Source organism: Macaca fascicularis, chromosome 3 (assembly GCF_037993035.2).
Source record: "Macaca fascicularis isolate 582-1 chromosome 3, T2T-MFA8v1.1".
Classification (NCBI taxonomy): Eukaryota; Metazoa; Chordata; class Mammalia; order Primates; family Cercopithecidae; genus Macaca; species Macaca fascicularis.
Window position 1 is genome coordinate 196,162,971 of NC_088377.1, and position 18,150 is coordinate 196,181,120.

Here is an 18,150-nt window from a genome sequence, read left to right on the forward strand (position 1 = left end):
CGTCTTGCAGTGTAGGGAAAGCCCCGCAAAGGGAGAAGTTGGGAGGATTTTTATTGTTTCCCTCACCAAATAGATGCCCTTTGGTGGCTGTCCCTCCCAGTACCGGTGTGTTTAGGGATGGCCCTGGGAGCCCCAGGCTCTTGGAGGTCTCCTCTTCCTCCTTGCCTTATGGGGTATGGATAACACCTGGCTCACCTGCCCAGGGCAGCAGAATCTGGGGTATAGAGTTGAGCGTGTGGCAGCCGGGTCACGGGTAAAATCCCTTACGGGGGTCATCTGATGTGGCAGCTGCTAAACCAGCCGCCACCCACCACACAGCAGGCCTGCTGAGCCCGGGACTCTCTTTCCAGGGATGGCACCCCGGGGAGCCAGAGCGTGTCTGAGAAGTTCGAGGTGAGCTGGGAGACGGTGATGGTGAGCAGCCACGGCGCGGTGGTGGTAAAGTGTGACGGCCGCGGCAGCGGCTTCCAAGGGACCAAGCTCCTGCACGAAGTGAGGCGGCGGCTAGGCTTGCTGGAGGAGAAGGACCAGATGGAGGCCGTGCGGTGAGCACCCGCCCGGGAAGCAGGAGAGGCCGGAAGGGGACAGGGCTCCTCATGGGGGCTGTGCTGCAGTCATAGTGTGGGAATGCTTTTTGCATGCAATTTGCTCTTACCTAAAAACTCTTGGCCATTCCAAAGCAAGTTTCAAAGGAAACTGTTAGGAATCTTCTCCTAGCGACGTTTATAACTAGTTTTCCCACTGCAGGGTAGATTATTGAGTTGACTAAAACAAGGGTCTAGAAATTGCCAGTTTGGTCTGCTTGGCTTTTCTGCACTGTAGTCACTGACCTGGGTCAGTGTCCATGCATGTCTTTGCCATTTATCCCAAGAGGAGGAGAGAAGAGATCAGGAAGGAAGGACAGAAAAAGGGAAGGAATATGAATGGGGCTGGATCCGTGGAATGGGTCACCCTCATTACTGAGAGCAGGACCTCCATGCACATCCAGGTGGGGCCAGAATGCCCGCCCCAGCTCTGAGGAAGGGCAGGCTTTTGTTCTGTCATTCCTGTGCATCCCTATCACTTAACTCAGCAAGAGCAACCGACATCACAGAAAACAAAAAAAGGCTTAGCACCAAGGGGCAGATGCTCCAAATGACTTATTGAATCTTGTTGTTGCACTGGAACTAAGAAACACATCAAGACACTGTGCTAGGCTGCAGCTGGCCTTCGGGCTCATTTTATCGAAGAGTTTTCACAGTCTGATGGCACAGAGGACTACAGCACTTACTGTAACTTCACCCCTTAGAGATGCTGCAGGAACAACTCAACGGACTGTGGACTCGGGTTCTGGGAATGACAAGAAGGCAGGGAGAAGCGCATCTACCGGGAACCCTCGCCGTGACCATGATCAGCACCGTCATGGGCAGGGGAGTGTGAGGCTGGGCCCGGGCACAGGAGGCGGGTGGAGCACAGAGCCCAGCTCAGTACACGCTTATTGCCTGGAGGATGATAGGAAACCTGGCATCTCTGTACCTGTTATACCAGGGTGCTTTGTGGTTTGAAAATTTTTACTTAGCTGACTTTCAAAACATTTCTTCTCATTTTGAAAAAGATTGATGGCCCCTGGTATGTACTCAGTAAATGGTCTTTCAGTGGAAAACAGTGAGTGTGTGAATAAATGGACCCCTCCAGGGAGCTATGAGCTAGGTGACGGCAGACAAAGCAATTGCTTCAGAAACCCGTGTTGCACGTGGGAAATACAGAGCAGGCAAGCAGTCAGGACTCAGATACTCAGGGAAGGAGTGTCTGCCAGGATGCCTTTGCCTGGAAGTCAATGACTACAACAACACATGTGTGCTTACGCGCGTGCACACACACACCCCTCAAATAAGGAACTATATTGGCTATGAAAGACATAGGGATGCCAGGCCTCAGGGTTGATGAATCCAGACACCAACAATGTCACCGAAGACCCAGGCTCTCTCCGTCTCTCCGCCCAACCAGCCATGATGGCCTCATCCTAAGCCAAGCCCCCAGCTCATGGATGGCCCTCAGTAGCACCTGGCTCCATGCTTCTTCATCTACCTCCAGCAGGTTGGGGAGGGAACAGTTTTGGAAACTTCCAGAAGGGAAGGAAAGTCTCCCTAGAAGCAGACAGCAAACCTCTCCTTCCATCTCCCGGCCCTCCCCTGCCCATTCCAGAATGGACCACGAGTGAGAGAGGTGCAGGCAACTCCCCAGAGACCAAGTGGGTCCACCTGACACCAGTGTGGGGCCAGCTCCTGAGCAGAGGACGTAGGGTGACAAGGGCACGCTGGGGTTCAGTGTGGAAGGAGGATGGGCGGGTGACTGCTGGGTCCGCAGTCGGCAGTGCCAGCCACAGAGGACTCCCAGGACACGGAAGCCAGCGCAGGCTGTGCTCTGGAGTGGAGTGGGCCTGGCTTCCTGGGTAGGGTCTCGAGGGCTCTCCTGGCTTCCCGGACCTCCTCCTTTGGGCCTTTTCCATTTGTGCGTGGCTTCCCCTGCCATCTCCTGCTCTTTCCTCTCCCCGCCTGCTCTACCTCCTCCCAGGGAGGTATGGAAGCCCGGGGCCTCTCCGCCATCAAGGGCAGGCCCAGGGGAAGGTCGCAGCACCCTCAGGCTCCCCTTCGACACTTGGCGCTGCCTGGCATCTTCCCCGAAGAGCAAAGGAATTAGAGGGCAAAGGTGTTTCACACACATCGTGCCCTAAAAGGAAGGAATGGGCTCAAGCATCTGCTCCAAAACAAGGCAGAACCTGTCGCAGAAAAAGAGCCAACAATGCCAGCTCCTAAACCACCAACGCTCAAGAATGGGAGCACGTGGACAACGGCAAATCTTAGAGCCGCTGCCAAAGCGCAGACTTTCCTAGGAAGCTGATGCCCAACAGCGCTAAGCCACAGAAAGCCTCCCTCGGCTCTCCTTAGGAATGAGGTCTGCATTTTCATTCATCAGAAGGAAACAGCCCAATTTTATCAGAAGGCTAAAATCATGAGGCTGACGCCTTAGCCTGAGTCCTCCCCCTCCCACAGTTCCCCCGTCTGCCGCCACCATATCCTCACCGAGGAGCCCACGGGGCCAGCCTCCCACAAGCAGCTGAGATGAGCTGTGGCAGGGAGCTCGCCCCACCCCTGTGGACGGTGGGGGGCAGCTGTGTAAACCCCCGACTGGGTCCAGTGGGCTCCTGTCTCCCAGAGACAGGTTGTCTCTGGGCTCAACTTGGGATTTTCTTCACCATTTTTTCTTTTGGATCCTACGTGCTTGTGTGTATACACACAGACACCCTGGACCATGTGCTAAGGAACAACAGAAATGCCTCATTTTTATTTATTCATTTGTTCACGTAGCTAGTGGAGGAAGCCAAAATAGTTCTCCCCAAAATATTGAGACCTGCTAAGTGAAAGACATTGAAAACACAGGGAGTCTCTGCCTCTGCCCGTGTTTACCAGACACCAGGACATCCATCCTTCCTTCCTGGGGACGGCACCTGCTCACCAGCCCAGAGAGGGCCCCCGCCGTTGCCAGGGACTCTGGGGGCAGATTGTATTGCCTTGTCACAGGTTCCCTCCTTTTAAAAGACTGGAGGCCAGGCGTGGTGGCTCACGCCTATAATCCCAGCACTTTGGGAGGCCCAGGCAGGTAGATCATCTGAGGCCAGGAGTTCAACCAAGACCAGCCTGGCCAACATGGTGAAACCCCATCTCTACTAAAAACACAAAAATTAGCCGGGCGTGGTGGTGCACACCTGTAATCCTAGCTACTCAGGAGGCTGAGGCAGGAGAATCGCTTAAACCTGGGAGGCAAAGGTTGCAGTGAACCTAGATCACACTACTGGACTCCAGCCTGGGTAACGAGAGAAACTCTGTCTCAAATAAATAAATAAATAAATAAAAGACTGGAGCTGCTCTCTCCTTTGCCAGGTCACTATGCCGAGAGTTATCGCTCTTTGTTAAAACACTACGTGAGCAGGGCCCCTAAACCACTGCCTTGAGAGAGGCGCTGGAATTGAGGCCCCCGCCATGGGCAGGGCACAGTGCACGCCAGGAAACCTCTTCTGGTTTTCCTCTTGTTCATCTGACTTTCATTTTCAGGACAGTGAGAGTGTCTCGACCAGGAACTCATAAGGGTTGAGAAAAGAAATTATATTTTCTCCTCCTTACTAGAAAATGTCTAAAACTATCTCTAACTCCACACTTGATATTATGGCTTAGCTTGAGGTAAAATCCAGACAGACAACAATTTCCACCTGACAAGCCCACAGCCTGCAGGTGTCCTGCTGCTGGTCAAGGTCCAGAAACCGGAAGGACCCCAGCCACTTCGTGGGGGAAGCGGAAGACCACGGTGCGGGGCAAGGTCCCAGCAAGGGTGAGGCAGGGACCCAGGCAGCACTGGCCCAGAGCACTGAGGCCCAGAGCACCAAGTGGGTGCTGCCAAGGCTGGGCCGTAGCAGGAAGCTCATGGGAAGAATCCCTCTGTGGCCAAACAGGTGCAAGACGAAGGCCTCCTCCCAGGAATTGGGAACAGAGGGCTGTGCAGGTGGAATGGGGGCTCACTGGCTTGACTCTGAGCCCAGAAGCATGGAACCAGAGCTCCACAGATCCCTGCCGACGCCTAAGGCTCATCCCAGAGCCCGCGTGCTTGGAGTCACAGGCTCTGGGTGAGGGCCCAATAGCAGCAGATGGACCCCATGTAGCAGGGGCTGAGTCTCCCAGAAGGGGCTCTGCAGTTGTGGATTAACAGCTCACGGTTGAGAAGTTTCTACACCTGGAAGTGCTACAGAGTTACTGCAAGGGTGCTTTGAACATTTAATTTGAACATACTGACTTGGCACTAAATAAATACAAGCAATAAATAATTATATTGGAATGCTAAGGTTGCTTTTTATTTGAAGAGGGGTTTTCATCCTTGAAATGGATGGAAAATATGGCTCTAGACCACAGGGAGACAAAGGACCAGCAGGATGTGCACTGAACCCTCTCTCCCCTCTTCGACCTCGCAGGACGATGCTGAAGGAGCAGTACATCGACAGGACGCGCGTGGCCGTGTTTGGGAAGGTGAGTCTGAGCCACCCTGGTCTGAACACCCCTCGGTTCCAATGTGGCCTGCACCATTACCCAGGCCTAATCCTGATTTATTGAGAACGTCTGTGGTCTGCTGGTGAGCAAGTAATTATTTTTTTTAAAGCAAGAGCCTCGGTGCTTAGTGATTCCAGCCGTGGGAGGTTTCATTGGATCAGCTCATTTTTCAAAGTTTCTTTTTACATTATCTGGAAGGAAAGAGAAGAGAAGCCAGGTCCCCGCAGGAGAGCTCTAATACGTTCCTAATGACTTTTCTCCCATCCGCCTGCTGTAGCTCTTGGCATGGTAGCCCAGGAAAGAAGGGAAGCAGGAATCTATTTCTGGATATCTTGATGTGCAGTAACAACATTAATTACCACGTCTACTTAGGCGGAAGGACAGGTGTGGGGAGGGTCGCGCAGTGAACTCTCAAACCAGAGCCGCTCCCAACTGGTGGCCCTTGTCAGAAGGCTGTAGCCTGGGACAGTTCAGCTGTAGCTGAGGCCCACGGTTTGGAGTTAGGTCCCTGCACGGCCACCTGCTATGGCTCTGGTACCTGGCCCCTCATTCTCCTTAGCCTAGACCTGGGGCCTCTTGATCTCAAGAAGATCAGCACACAGATGGGGCAGCACAGACCCTCCCTCCGAGAGTGACCCTCAGCACAGGCCCTGCCGAGGAGGCCTTGCCGTGACGCCCCCGCGGTGAAGGCTTGGACAAGTAATCAGCACAGTGCCTCTTACGTCATCACCTCCAAAACCTCAGAGCCCAGCATGCCCTGGAGACCCAGCCCTGCCCTGTGGGCTGCTCCCAGAAGCAGGGGATGCAGGAGCCCTCCCACACCTCCTCCTTACCTGCTGGAGGTAAGGCAGCCAAGAGGAGGGTCGGTGGCTTCTCTCCTTGTTCAGAGCCCAGGCACAGAGCCCTAGAGGTGCATTCCAGGCGCCTAGACGTCCACTCACTGCCTGTGAGGCCCGAAGCCACTGGGTCATTGGTGGGTGTGACCTGGGTGTCAGTAGCCATCACCTCTCCCCACCCCCATGGAAGTGACTTCCCAGCAGACTGGCAGCTGGAAGGCAGGCAGCCTGGGCCGTGGTCAGTCTTTTCCAGTCCTCACTCTGCCCCAAATGCACATGGATGCCACTCCTGAGGGCCTGGTCTCCTTCCTGTGTCTTACATACAGCCCACCCTCTCAGGGCCTTTCATAGTTCACTTCTGGACAGAGAGGCTTTCTCAACAGGTGGTTGGTCCGGAAGCACAGGCAGCTTGTGCCAAAGGGAAAGGGGACCCCATGCACCTGTCGGAGCACAACTGATGCACCCCCACACCCTGTACCCCCGCACTGAGTTCTGCTGAGGACATGCGTCCAAGCTCCGTGCTGGGTATCTTTGCTTTGCCATTCTGCCCAGTGGATCCTGGGCCTCTTTCCAGAGCGTGAGCATTTCTGGTTTAACAAGCCTTAGATAGAGGTCCGTAGACCCCACAATGGTATTTCTCCTCCGACGAATAAAGCATCAGTCCTTTTAGCAGCTTGGCATGTTGCAGCCTGTCCGTTCTGTTTTGTCGCACGTGCCCCAGTGATCCAGCTGCAGCCTTTGTCAGGCATCACAGGACCTGGGACACAGAGCCCAGGGAGCAGCAGCTGCCCTGCACCCAGAGGTGACCTGGGGAACAAGGGGGCAACTGTGCATTATGTTCTGCAGGTTCCCCCCAACACCAAAAATCCCCCCTGCAGAAGATTGACCATCTCTCATTTAAACCAAAGCAGGCAACGTGGTCCTGCAGGAAAATGAGTTTTAAAGAAAACAGAGAATGACAAGTAAGGATGTGTGGCATTCATTGACAATAAATATTGTTTGTAGAAAATGAAAATCCTCTTTCATTGTCATTAGACAAGGTGCCCCTGCCCTATTAAAGGAACACACCGGAACAATCATGCAGGCCATAAATGGTTGATCCTGGGGGAGTTTGGCATCACTTGCGCTTCATGGTCTCAGTCAGGTACCTGGGTTCTCTACACTCCATGCTCCCAACACACATGCTCACAGACTCACACATGCATGCTCACCCATACACATGCTCACACACATGCTCACACATACACATGCTCACACACACATGCTCACCCGTACACATGCTCACAGACTCACATACACATGCATGCTCACCCATACACATGCTCACCCATACATATGCTCACACACACGTTCACACACACATGTTCACATATACACACACCCATACATGTGCTCACCCATACACATGCACACACACACATACTCACACATACACTCACACACACAATTACATACACTTGCTTGCACATACATGCTCACACACGATTACATACACATGTTCACACATACATGCTCAAACATTACATACACATGCTCACATGCTCATACACTCACACAATTACATACACCTGCTCACACATACACACGATGACATACACATGCTCACACATACACACATGTTCACACATGCTCACATACACATGCTCACATACGCACACACATGCTCACACAGGCACACGTGATCACACATAGGCTTGCACAAGTTTACACATATGCTCCTACACATGCTCACATACATGCTCTCACATACATGTACATGCACACACAATATTACACACATGCTTACACATGTGCTTATACATATACACCCATGCACATGTTCACACGTTTATACACACACACACACACACACCCATATACTCACACATTCACACACATGCTGCCACATGCTCTGTCTCTCACACATACCTGACACAGTTCCTTGCTGTACCATGGTTCCCTCGGGGTCTTCCCTTTGGGGGCTGCAGCTCGTCTGAGCATCCAGCCTTGAAGGCATCGAGCAGGTGAGGACGTAGCACTTTTCTCTGGGGAGGCCTGCATTGCAGTATGGCTTCCTCATCCCCACCGAGGGCAGGGCAGGGCAGGAGTCTAGGACTTACCTGTATACAGAATACCTGGGAGCGTCCGTCTCATGTCGGCCTTGTGCTGAGTATGTGCAGACCAGGACTTGCGCCCTAAGCCACTTGTTGGCCCCTCCCTCAGAATCGTGTGCAATGGCTTGGCCTCGCCCATAGATAAGGGAGGCAGCAAGAAATGCCTTAGAGAGACACTGAGCAGGAAGGACAGCACCTTACACCTGTGCAGTCCGCACTTGCCTTTCCAATTCGCCGTCGCATTTATCCTCACGTCCCTTGACACCAAGGCCCAGAAGCCGAGAAGGCGCACATCACATAATGCTGAGTTGGAAGGGAGTTTGCTTTTCATCTCTTGTTACTGCCGCGTAAACAACTTTCCAAGTGACACATTTTGTAAAACGAGAGAACCTGCATGGAACTGGCTGCTCTGGGGCTGTCTCCCTGCCCGAGGCTGCTTCGTGCTGAGTTACCGCCAGGACTCCAAACTGTCTTCTTTCTGCGTTCTCTCTAGGATTACGGTGGCTACCTGAGCACCTACATCCTCCCAGCGAAGGGAGAAAATCAAGGCCAGACGTTCACCTGCGGCTCTGCTCTCTCTCCAATAACAGACTTCAAACTCTACGGTAAATAGCCCGCAGAACCAAGCACCGGACCCCACCCCCGCCCCGCCCCCTCCCTGCGTGGCCCCACAGCCTTCCCTTCAGCACCACCGTCCCTCTAACCATAGGCGCCTCCAGTCCACAGTCGCCACCTTGGGCTGACGGAAGAACCCGGGCAAGGAGAGGGAAGGGTCTCAGGTGATATGTTTTCAATGAAAGTGGTCAACCCCCAGATGCCTACAAATCACATCGCAATGAAGAAGACCACGAGTTGAAAACAGCTAGTGCTCCGCCGGGAGCAGTGGGGCGAGGAAGCCGGGGTGCGCAGGAGAGGAGCAGGTGCCGCAGGCTCTGCCGGGCCACCTTCCTTCTCTGCTCCCAGAATCCGGATAGGGCCCTGCCCTGCGTTCTATGCCTGGGCATGGGTATTTGGTAGGCAGGTGTTACTGGATAAAGAAGGGATGGTTGAGAGGGAATGGCCACCGGAGAGCGATTCAGCAGAGGTCCACGTGGCTCAGCTCTGCCTTCCTATCTCCCTGGCCATGCAAACGGCACCTGGCCAGCACCTGTCCTCAGAGAGTGTGGCTTTCCGTGGGCACAAGGCAGAGACAGGGTCCGGGTGACCTGCTGTGGGGACCAGATGGAGATGAGCCCACCCAGGTGTGGGAACCAGACCTCTGTCCAGGCACAGAAGAGTTTTGCTGTGTTTGGGGGCTCCAGGCCCCTGCATTCTCCTCCTTATGATCACCTAACCCTTTTTCTCTGAATGGGAGTGGCTCTGTGACCTGAACCCATTTCTTAGAATATACAGAGAGGTCTTTTCTGTGACTCCGAGAACTTGCATTCAGGTCAGGGCTCCGTGGCAGCCAGGCTGTTCACTCCAGCTGTCCCCACCCTAAGCAGCGCTGGCAAGTGAGGTGGAAATGGAGGGGCCTTCCTGCTGCTGGTCCACCGCAGCCCTGCTGGAGCCTGACATTCCCTGCGGGTTAGAGGAACGAGTCCAGCCCCCATTGCCACACCTAGCCCCAGCCCTGCTATGCTGGCTGAGTCCTGTAGACACCGCCCAGCAAGGCAGGGACCACGGTGGGCCCAGCAGCCTCCTGGCTGGTGCAGCCAAGTCTCCCGGCACCTTCACAACAGGCTCGCTCCAGTGCAAATTTCAACTCATAATTACACACGAACTCTCCTGGTCCAAAATGTGAATCATGTAAGAGGACGTTTTCCTCGGGAATGCGGGTGGCACCTTCAAGTTGAGTGAGACTTTCTTAATTCTTTCACCATGCTGTTTCAGATTTGTCTGATTCAAACGCACATAAAAGCTGCCATCGTGTCTTGATGGGTCACTGTGCCCAAAACCAGCCAGTCCAGTCCTCTTCATTGTCTCCTGGGCGCCCTCAGGCTTACCCTGCAGGCCAGGGACACTGCTGGAGCCCTTTCCGCCCTCGGCCCTGGGAGAAGCCCCTCACACTCCTCCTGTCGCCCAGCTGTGACCGCAGGGCCTCATGCAGAACCAAGAGCAGGGATGTGCCTGGACTTTTTAAAAAATAAGTAAATCTTGATGGAAACGTGCTCTCTTGACCACCCATGCCCTTCCTAAGTGTTGAAGGAGGAGGTTATCCTATTTATTTAGGAATCAGATTAACTGGGTTTTGCTTAATTCAGGTTCTGTGGTACTGATGAAAATTGCAACACTGGCACTTACACATGTTAAGGTTCCCGTTGTACTGTCTGAGGCCCCTTGTAAAGACCCAAATGATTTAGGTGGTGTTTTCAAAAAACCAACAATCTGCCATGCAAGTGACAAGTGGGAATGAGCCTGAACCCCCTCCCCACACCTGGCCCAGGGCCCTCCCTAGAGCTTGGGGGCTGCACTCACAGGGCCTGGAAGCCAGAGGTAACCTCCCTCCCTTTGCTTCCGTGCAGCCTCTGCATTTTCCGAGAGGTACTTGGGCCTCCACGGACTTGACAACAGAGCGTACGAGGTATGTTTGGGCACAACTAAAGAATGCGATGAGACCAGTCAGCCTCTGCCAGTCTCCAACCCCGCCCTGGCTCTATGGCCCACTGTGCCTTCCCCAGCCCCACCAGCACCAAAGTCCACTCAGAAACCTCCGAAGGATCCTTCCACCAGACCGTGGCTTGAGGTTAACATGGCCTCTCTGGGTTCCGCCTGATTTCCCATTATAGGACTTGAGGGATGAGGAAGAATGTAAGAGGATATTTGATGGGGGAGTCAGCTCCAGCGTCCACAGATACCTGCCATGCACAGGACTCCTGGCTCTCGCCACAGCCAGAGCTGTGCTGCTCGGGGAGAGGGAGCTTTTTTTCTTTTCTTTTCTTTTCTTTTTGAGATGGAGTTTTGCTCCGTCACCCAGGCTGGAGTGCAGTGGCACGATCTCGGCTCACTGCAACCTCTGCCTCCCAGATTCAAGTAATTCTCCTGTCTCAGCCTCCCGAGTAGCTTGCATTATAGGCGCATGCTGCCACGCCCAGCTAATTTTTGTATTTTTAGTAGAGACGGGGTTTCACTGTGTTGGTCAGGCTGGTCTTGATCTCCTGACCTCAGGTGATCCACCCACCTCGGCCTCCCAAAGTGCTGGGACTATAGGTGTGAGCCACCGCACCTGGCCCGAAAGTGAGCTCTTCACTGAGGAGCAGAAAGCCTCTCTGATGCGACCTCCTGAGTCAGACCTGTTGATTTGGTGCAGCTGTCAGACACCGCGTTTCTCCAGCTGTGTGCAGGGAGGGAGGCCAGAGCTCCCAGCCGAGGCAGCACTGCGTTTTCAGAGTGGAAACTTGGACAAAGGAACTGAGTCCATCCAGGGAGTCAGCTCCCTGCGGCTCCAGGTGAAATGATGGCCCTCTGAGGCTACCTGGAGTTGGAGGAAGCTCTTCCTTTTTCCCTTCTTCTCTTCCACCCCCTCCTCTTCCAAAAAGGGAGTTAATGTGGGAGAAAGCTGGGTGTATTAGTCCATTTTCATGCTGCTGATAAACACATACCCGAGACTGGGCAGTTTACAGAGGAAATAGGTTTAGTGGAGAACTTACAGTTCCACGTGGCTGGGGAAGCCTCACAATCATGGCTGAAGGCAAGGAGGAGCAGGTCTCATCTTACATGGATGGCAGCAGGCAAAGAGAAAGCGTGTGCAGGGCAACTCTGCCTTACAAAGTCATCAGCTCTCGTGAGATTTATTCACTATCATGAGAACAGCACAGGAAAGCCCCGCCCCCATGATTCATTCATCTCCCACTGGGTCCCTCCCACAACTCGTGGGAATTATGGGAGCTACAAGATGAGATTTGGGTGGGGACACACAGTCAAACCATATCACTGGGCTTCTGAGATCTGCCCTGCATTTCTTTGCATATGTAAGGCATCCCGGGTTCTCCAGGAACTTAGTGTTTTCAATACACTTCACCTACCTTCTCAGTCAGGTTTCCAAGCAGAACATCTGGCTTCCCACAGAGCAGCCCCCTAACTCTGTCCCCTTGCCCCCGCACGTGCAGATGACCAAGGTAGCCCATCGAGTCTCCGTGCTGGAAGAACAGCAGTTCCTGATCATTCATCCCACTGCTGACGGTAAGGACTGAAAATGTTAATTCACTGCGTATCTGGTGAGAACCTCCTCCTTGATGACACCATGGGTTTTAACAAACGTCTTCCTCTCTTTCTTTTTTTTTTGAACAGAAAAAATTCATTTCCAGCACACAGCAGAACTCATTACACAACTAATTAGGGGAAAGGCTAATTACAGCTTACAGGTACAGTACCCATGTTACTCTGTTTTGAACCTGGAGCAAGACTTTCCTTTCATGGAGAAAGACCTGACGGGTGTTCAGGGCATTCCACTGCAGCAGACACACCTGTGCTGTGGCGCTCGGTGATGAGCAGGGTCCCAGCAGGTTGGAAAATCAGCACATGCTCAACGTTTTCTTGTAATTAATGATAGCTCCGCTCTGTACTTCAGCCAGGTTTAAATCCCTTTAGGACAACCACCACCCCGTACGCGCACCCCAGCCCCGCTCCCCTCCTCTGGGCAGTGAGAAGGACCAAGCCAGCACCCGCCCCGCCCAGCAGTGTGGCTGGGGCTATCCCGGTGTGGGGAGTGGGACTGTTGTCCTGGGTCGGTGAGAGAGGTGCTGGCGGGCCCTGAGCCTTGCCCCACTGCTTCCCTCTGACCAACACCACACATTACTACACACTGGCAGGATGTCCTGGGGGCCATCTGTAGCTGGGAAGTAGTGAAAGAGGGGTGCCCTTCCCAGAACTGAGCCCACTTTCCCAGAACCAACCCATGGCCCATCCACAACAGCATCAAGTGCTGACCCAGCCGCCCCAAACCTGGGCTCTTCCCAGTGATGCACAGGGCTGTCTCTGGAAACTTCTGCCATTTCCTTCCTGCCCTCTGCTCCTTTGGTGAAGCAGGTATGACCCACTGGTCTCTTCAGGTCTGAGACGAATGGGGAGCTCCTTGGAGACAAATGACAGGCACCCGTCTCCCTCAGAGAGCTCTTGCCCTGGGCTGACCACTGCCTTGGCCTCCAGCATCCCTGCCTGTGGGAGGGAGGGACCACATGTGGGCTTGATTAGGCAGGGAGAGCTCCAACCAGAAGGGAGTTGGACCCCAGTGTGGATGAAGAGGGGCAGAAGGACGCGGTTACAGCACCCTCGAGTTTCCTTGTGAAAGACGTTCAGATTTCAGACTTTTTCATAGTTAGTGTGGCAGTTGCATGGCAGTGTTAAGCACACTGACCATGGAAGCGCCAAAGGTCCATCTGTATGTGCTCATGTGGGCAACTCCCCAAGATATGGGGTGAGCTGAACCCCCCAGGTACACAGCAGCCTGCATCTCTGCAGGCTCCACGGGTATCAGGGAGCGGGACACACCCGGGGACAGGCATGTGGTCACGGCAAAGGCCTTCACAGGCACCCCATGCATCTGGAGCCAGGCCCAGCCCCAGGTAAGAGCACAGGAGATGGGGGCCTGAGGCAGGAGGAGAAAGCTTCCTGCCCCATACCTCTTGTACTACTTGATGTTTTAATGATATATCATAGCCTAATGACAGCATTAATAAATACTTCAAAATAAAGGTGAATTTTACCCTCCAAAAAATTACAAGGAAGGCAGAAAGAGGTAGTCTAGTGTCACAGAAAAATGTGGGTTTGGGGTTGGATGCAGTGGCTCACACCTGTAACCCCAGCACTTTCGGAGGCTGAGGTATGGGGATTGCTTGAGCTCAGGAGTTTGAGACCAGCCTGGGCGACACAGCAAGACCCCATCTCTACAAAAAGTTTTTAGAAAATAGCCAGACCTAGCTGTGTGTACCTGTGGTCCCAGCTACACAGGAGGCTGAAGTGGGAGAATCACTTGAGCCCAGGAGGTTGAGGCTGCAGTGAGCTATGGTCACACCATGGCATTCCAGCCTGGGCGATAGAGTGAGACCCTGTCTGAAAAATAAAAGAAAAAAATAAGATGCAGGCTTTGAATTCCCGCATGTGTACCGATGGTTCACGGTGCTCCTAGGAGATGTTGGTGTCACTGCACTGGCAGTAGAAATATTAGCCACCATCCTGTTGGCATCTGGGACTGAACAAGCCTACATTCCAGGCCTCATTCTAAGCACATCATGGCTGTAAGATTGTTTAATTCTCACAAAGTGTTATGAGCTGGAGTCTACTGCGATTATCCTCCCCACCCGACATACCTGGAATCCCAGGTTCAGGCAAGTTACCCGTCCATAGTCACAAAGGAAGTGAGCGGCCAGGATGCAAAATCCGTGGGGCCGGCCTGTGGGCACCCAGGGCAGCACGCAGCCCCTCCGCGGCAGAGTGTAACAGGGAGCACAGGAGCGTAATGGCGCGATAATGGCTCAGGGCAACCTCCGCCTCCTGAGTTCAAGTGATTCTCCTGCCTCAGCCTCCCGAGTAGCTGAGACTACAGGTGTGCCCCACCACGCCCAGCTAATTTTTATATTTTTAGTAGAGACGGGGTTTCACCATGTTGGCCAGGTTGGTTTTGAACTCCTGACCTCAAGTGATCCTCCTGCCTCGGCCTCCCAAAGCACTGGGATTAGAGGCATGGAATTCTTTCCATTTCTTTTCAGAGCCTGACACCCTGAAACCTTGGGCTGCAGCTCTGTAGTCCCCAAGCTTGTATCCATGTTGCAAATTCAAGCAAAAAGATCCAGAGTCTAGAGTGTTGAATGAAGAACTTCCCAAATTTTTCACCCAGTTTCCACGGAGCATTTGCTGTGCCTGGCAAGGGATAGGCACCCGGGGGAGTGGCGGTGTTTGAAGGCTGGTTGGCTTCATGAATGGGTGCTGCATTTCCACGCTAGGGGAGGACCCCCTCTGACTGGGACAGCCAGGCAAAAGTCCCAGGAGGAAGGGGCACTTCCGTCAGGAGTGACGTGGTTAGGAAACTCACTTCATCCACTAAAATCCAGCCCTGGACGGGGCCCAGGTTTCCCTGGGCTCCATACCTCCCGGGCGTTCCCGTCCCACGGGGAGGGTGTTCCGGGGAGAGTAATTTCTCCGTGCCTTCCTTGCAGATTTACCCCGACGAAAGCCATTACTTTCACAGCGCCAGCCTCAAACAGCATCTGTACCGGTCCATCATCAACTTCTTCGTGGAATGCTTCAGGATCCAGGACAAACTGCCCACAGTCACAGCGAAAGAGGACGAGGAGGACGACTAACCTCAGGTCGCTCTAAGCACAAACGTGGCTCTTTCTACAACCAGATGCAACTGAGGGATTTCCCTGCCCTCCCTCTTCCCTGGGAGGGGCGGGGCGGGGCGGGGCCGGGTGTGCCACAGCATGTGTGTCTCGGATGCAGTTTTGCTTGGGAAACAAGCTCCTTCCCCGGGGTCCTCGCTCGCGGCCTCCATCACACCAGGGACAACTGTCCCCGCAGCAGCGCCTCCTGCTGGCGCCCGAGAGACCGGCACGCCGTGGCCCCTCCCCCAAGGAACCGAGCAAAGGATGGTGGCGCCAAAGCCCGCGCGAGCCCACAGAACACCGGCCCCTAGATTCCAGCCACCCGGCGGAAGCATGAGACCCGCCCACGAGCCTCTGTGTTCCCGTTCGCAGCATCACACCCTGTCTCATGTCACAGTGCCACCGACACAGCAGTTACAGCACAATCGTTTAGCAGTGCGCGTTCATAGATGGGCTTGCTACGTCCTGTCATTAGGACATCCAACATCGTGAGGGGCTACAAGGAAACCCTTTTCTGTACAAAGTCTTACTGTAGCTACGCTAATGGTTAGCCTGATAGAATTAACTCGTATTTTTCTATGGTTTTAACCTGATGCTCCAGTGTCTCCGTCACGGGGTGGTTTTGCTGTTTTGGGTTTGGCTTTGTTTCGCTCTCCTTTCTCCAGTCCACGTGTAAACTTTCCGCTTGTTTGGATGAAGAAGCAGATCAGAAGTAACTGTTCCCTCCTCAAGGCTGTCTTCAGAGGTCTTGGAGACGCTCCTAAACACTGAGGGGGAGGACAGCCAATAGTACCCATTAAAAGAAATACGTAAATAAAACCTGTCTCCCACTGAGCTGTGCTAGGGCTTGGCTGTAGATGTGCACTGTCTATTTACATCCGTCCTTACAACCATCCTTGTCCTCCTTGGTGCGGTATCAAGCTTTTTCCCATGACATTTGGTTAAAAAAAAAAAACAAAACAGAAAAAAGACGAAGGGTCAACTCCACCCCCAGGTCTGCTGTGTGTGCTCGGGCCACGGGAGTCCTGAGGGTTCTGTGGGCCTGCGCGCTTCCCTCTCCCATCGTCGGGGGAGGCTCCGTGACCTTCCTGCCACGAGCAGGAGGTTGATGAAGTGCTATGTTAGCCTTGTAAGATACACTCCCACCAAATGTGCGGCCGGTGTTCCCAGTGTATATTTCGTTCTGTTGTATATAAAGGAAGCAACGTGTGTCAGACCTCTGTGCGGTCAACCCAACCTCCTCCCGCCAGTGCTAACCCCGTGTTGAGCCTGCATGCTGACACTCTGGCTGATCTGGACTCTAGAAGTGCTAGTTTGAAATATATCCATTACTGTCATTTCCTTTTGAGCTTGTGGACAAGCTGAATGTCAGGACTGACTTCTCCAGCTCCCAGCCCTGCGGGGGTGTCCTTGGCATCCTGTCAGCAGAGGAGATGCATCCCTGTTGCATTTTGGCATTTGGGGTTTTGGGTTTATCCACACGAGCTCTGAACGTCCGTTATAGTTAGGGTGATTGGAGGGTCTCTGTCACCGGGTGTTTTAAAGGTGAGTCACCACCATTTGTGAAAGGACCAATGTGCTGACAAAAGGACCGATCCGAGTGCTACGTGACTGTGCGTTTGCTATTTCAATGGGCCTGAAAGACTACAAAGCCAGCTCGGTCTGGAAGGGGAAGCCAGCTCTGGCCACGACACCTGGTCGGAGGGACGTGGGGATGTGGCATGGTAGCGTCTGTTCATCCATGGAATAAAACATTATTTTACCACTCGGATTGCTCCTTTCTTGCTCATCCTCCACCATCTCACCTTAGAAAGTGTGCAAGGCTTCAGGAGACTTTCAGAGTACCCACGGGGCCCCTCCAAGACGGATGCGCGACCTCAAGAGCCTGGCGTGTGCCAAATGAAGGTTGCATCCATGGTAGCAGCAGTCTGGGTAATAGAGAAGGAGGCAACCAGTCAAATATATCAAAGCCCCAAATCAATCCAAGAAAATGAAATTGAATTTTGTCTTAGAAGTCTTAAGGTGGAAACGCAGAGCTATTCCCTAACCCCGAGAGTGAAACTGATTCTCATTGGAAGCCATAGCATTGCCCACTAGAAAACTTTAATTTTTTTTTTTTTTTTTTTTTGGAGAGATGGGGTTTCACCATGTTGCCCAGGTTGGTCTCAAACTCCTGGCTTCAAGTGATCCTCCTACCTTGGCCTCCCAAAGTGCTGGGATTATAGGCATGAGCCACCATGCCTGGCCTAGAAAACTTTAGAAAAATGTCTCCATCTGTTGGAAATTTATCCACTCATTTGCTGTTATCAATGTCTGATGTAAACATGGCCCAGCCTGAAAGCCAAGGGATTGAGTTAATTAATTAATTAATACCACCCGATCATGGAGCAGCTGCTGCCTCAGAGACAGGGGATCAGTCCTGACATCCCCGCTGAATTAGCTGATTCTTGTCACCCTGTGGATCAAGAATCATGGAAAGAATGGGGCAGGTAAGGAGAAGGAGTTAAAAAGGAGAAAGAAAGAAAGAATCAAATGCAAAAGGAGATTTTTAAAAACCAGACACAGCAGAGGCCATCTAAGTCTAACATACTCATTTCCCCCAAACAGTATCTCTGTGAGCCACCCTGGCCCTCTCCCAGGTCTCACCCTGGAAGGAGGCCAGCGCCCCCATCCCAGCTTTCCATCCCTGTGTCCCTTCCCCTGGACTGGGGCTTGATTTGTGGATAGGAGTTGATGGTTTGCTCCAAAAGGTGCATTTTCCCACTTTGGAAAACACTGAGTATGGAATGACGAGCTAGGCCTGGCCCTGAGAACAAGCATTGGCTGCAACCAGCAGGGACCACTC

At 53.2% G+C, this 18,150-nt stretch overlaps 1 protein-coding gene across 4 annotated transcripts in view; it reads left to right on the top strand.

Moving 5' to 3' along the window:
• Positions 1-17,070, top strand: part of DPP6 (dipeptidyl peptidase like 6) — a 1,022,456-nt gene extending 1,005,386 nt beyond the window's left edge. For all 4 annotated transcript variants that reach the window (XM_005551244.4, XM_045387368.2, XM_005551243.4 and 1 more), the window contains exons 20-26: positions 351-545; positions 5,000-5,054; positions 8,498-8,609; positions 10,509-10,567; positions 12,093-12,165; positions 12,274-12,347; positions 15,138-17,070. In XM_005551244.4, the coding sequence (XP_005551301.3) occupies positions 351-545; positions 5,000-5,054; positions 8,498-8,609; positions 10,509-10,567; positions 12,093-12,165; positions 12,274-12,347; positions 15,138-15,284 (715 nt within the window). In that variant the 3' untranslated portion in view covers positions 15,285-17,070. The remainder of the gene's footprint in view (positions 1-350; positions 546-4,999; positions 5,055-8,497; positions 8,610-10,508; positions 10,568-12,092; positions 12,166-12,273; positions 12,348-15,137) is intronic.
• The last annotated feature ends 1,080 nt before the right edge of the window (positions 17,071-18,150 follow it).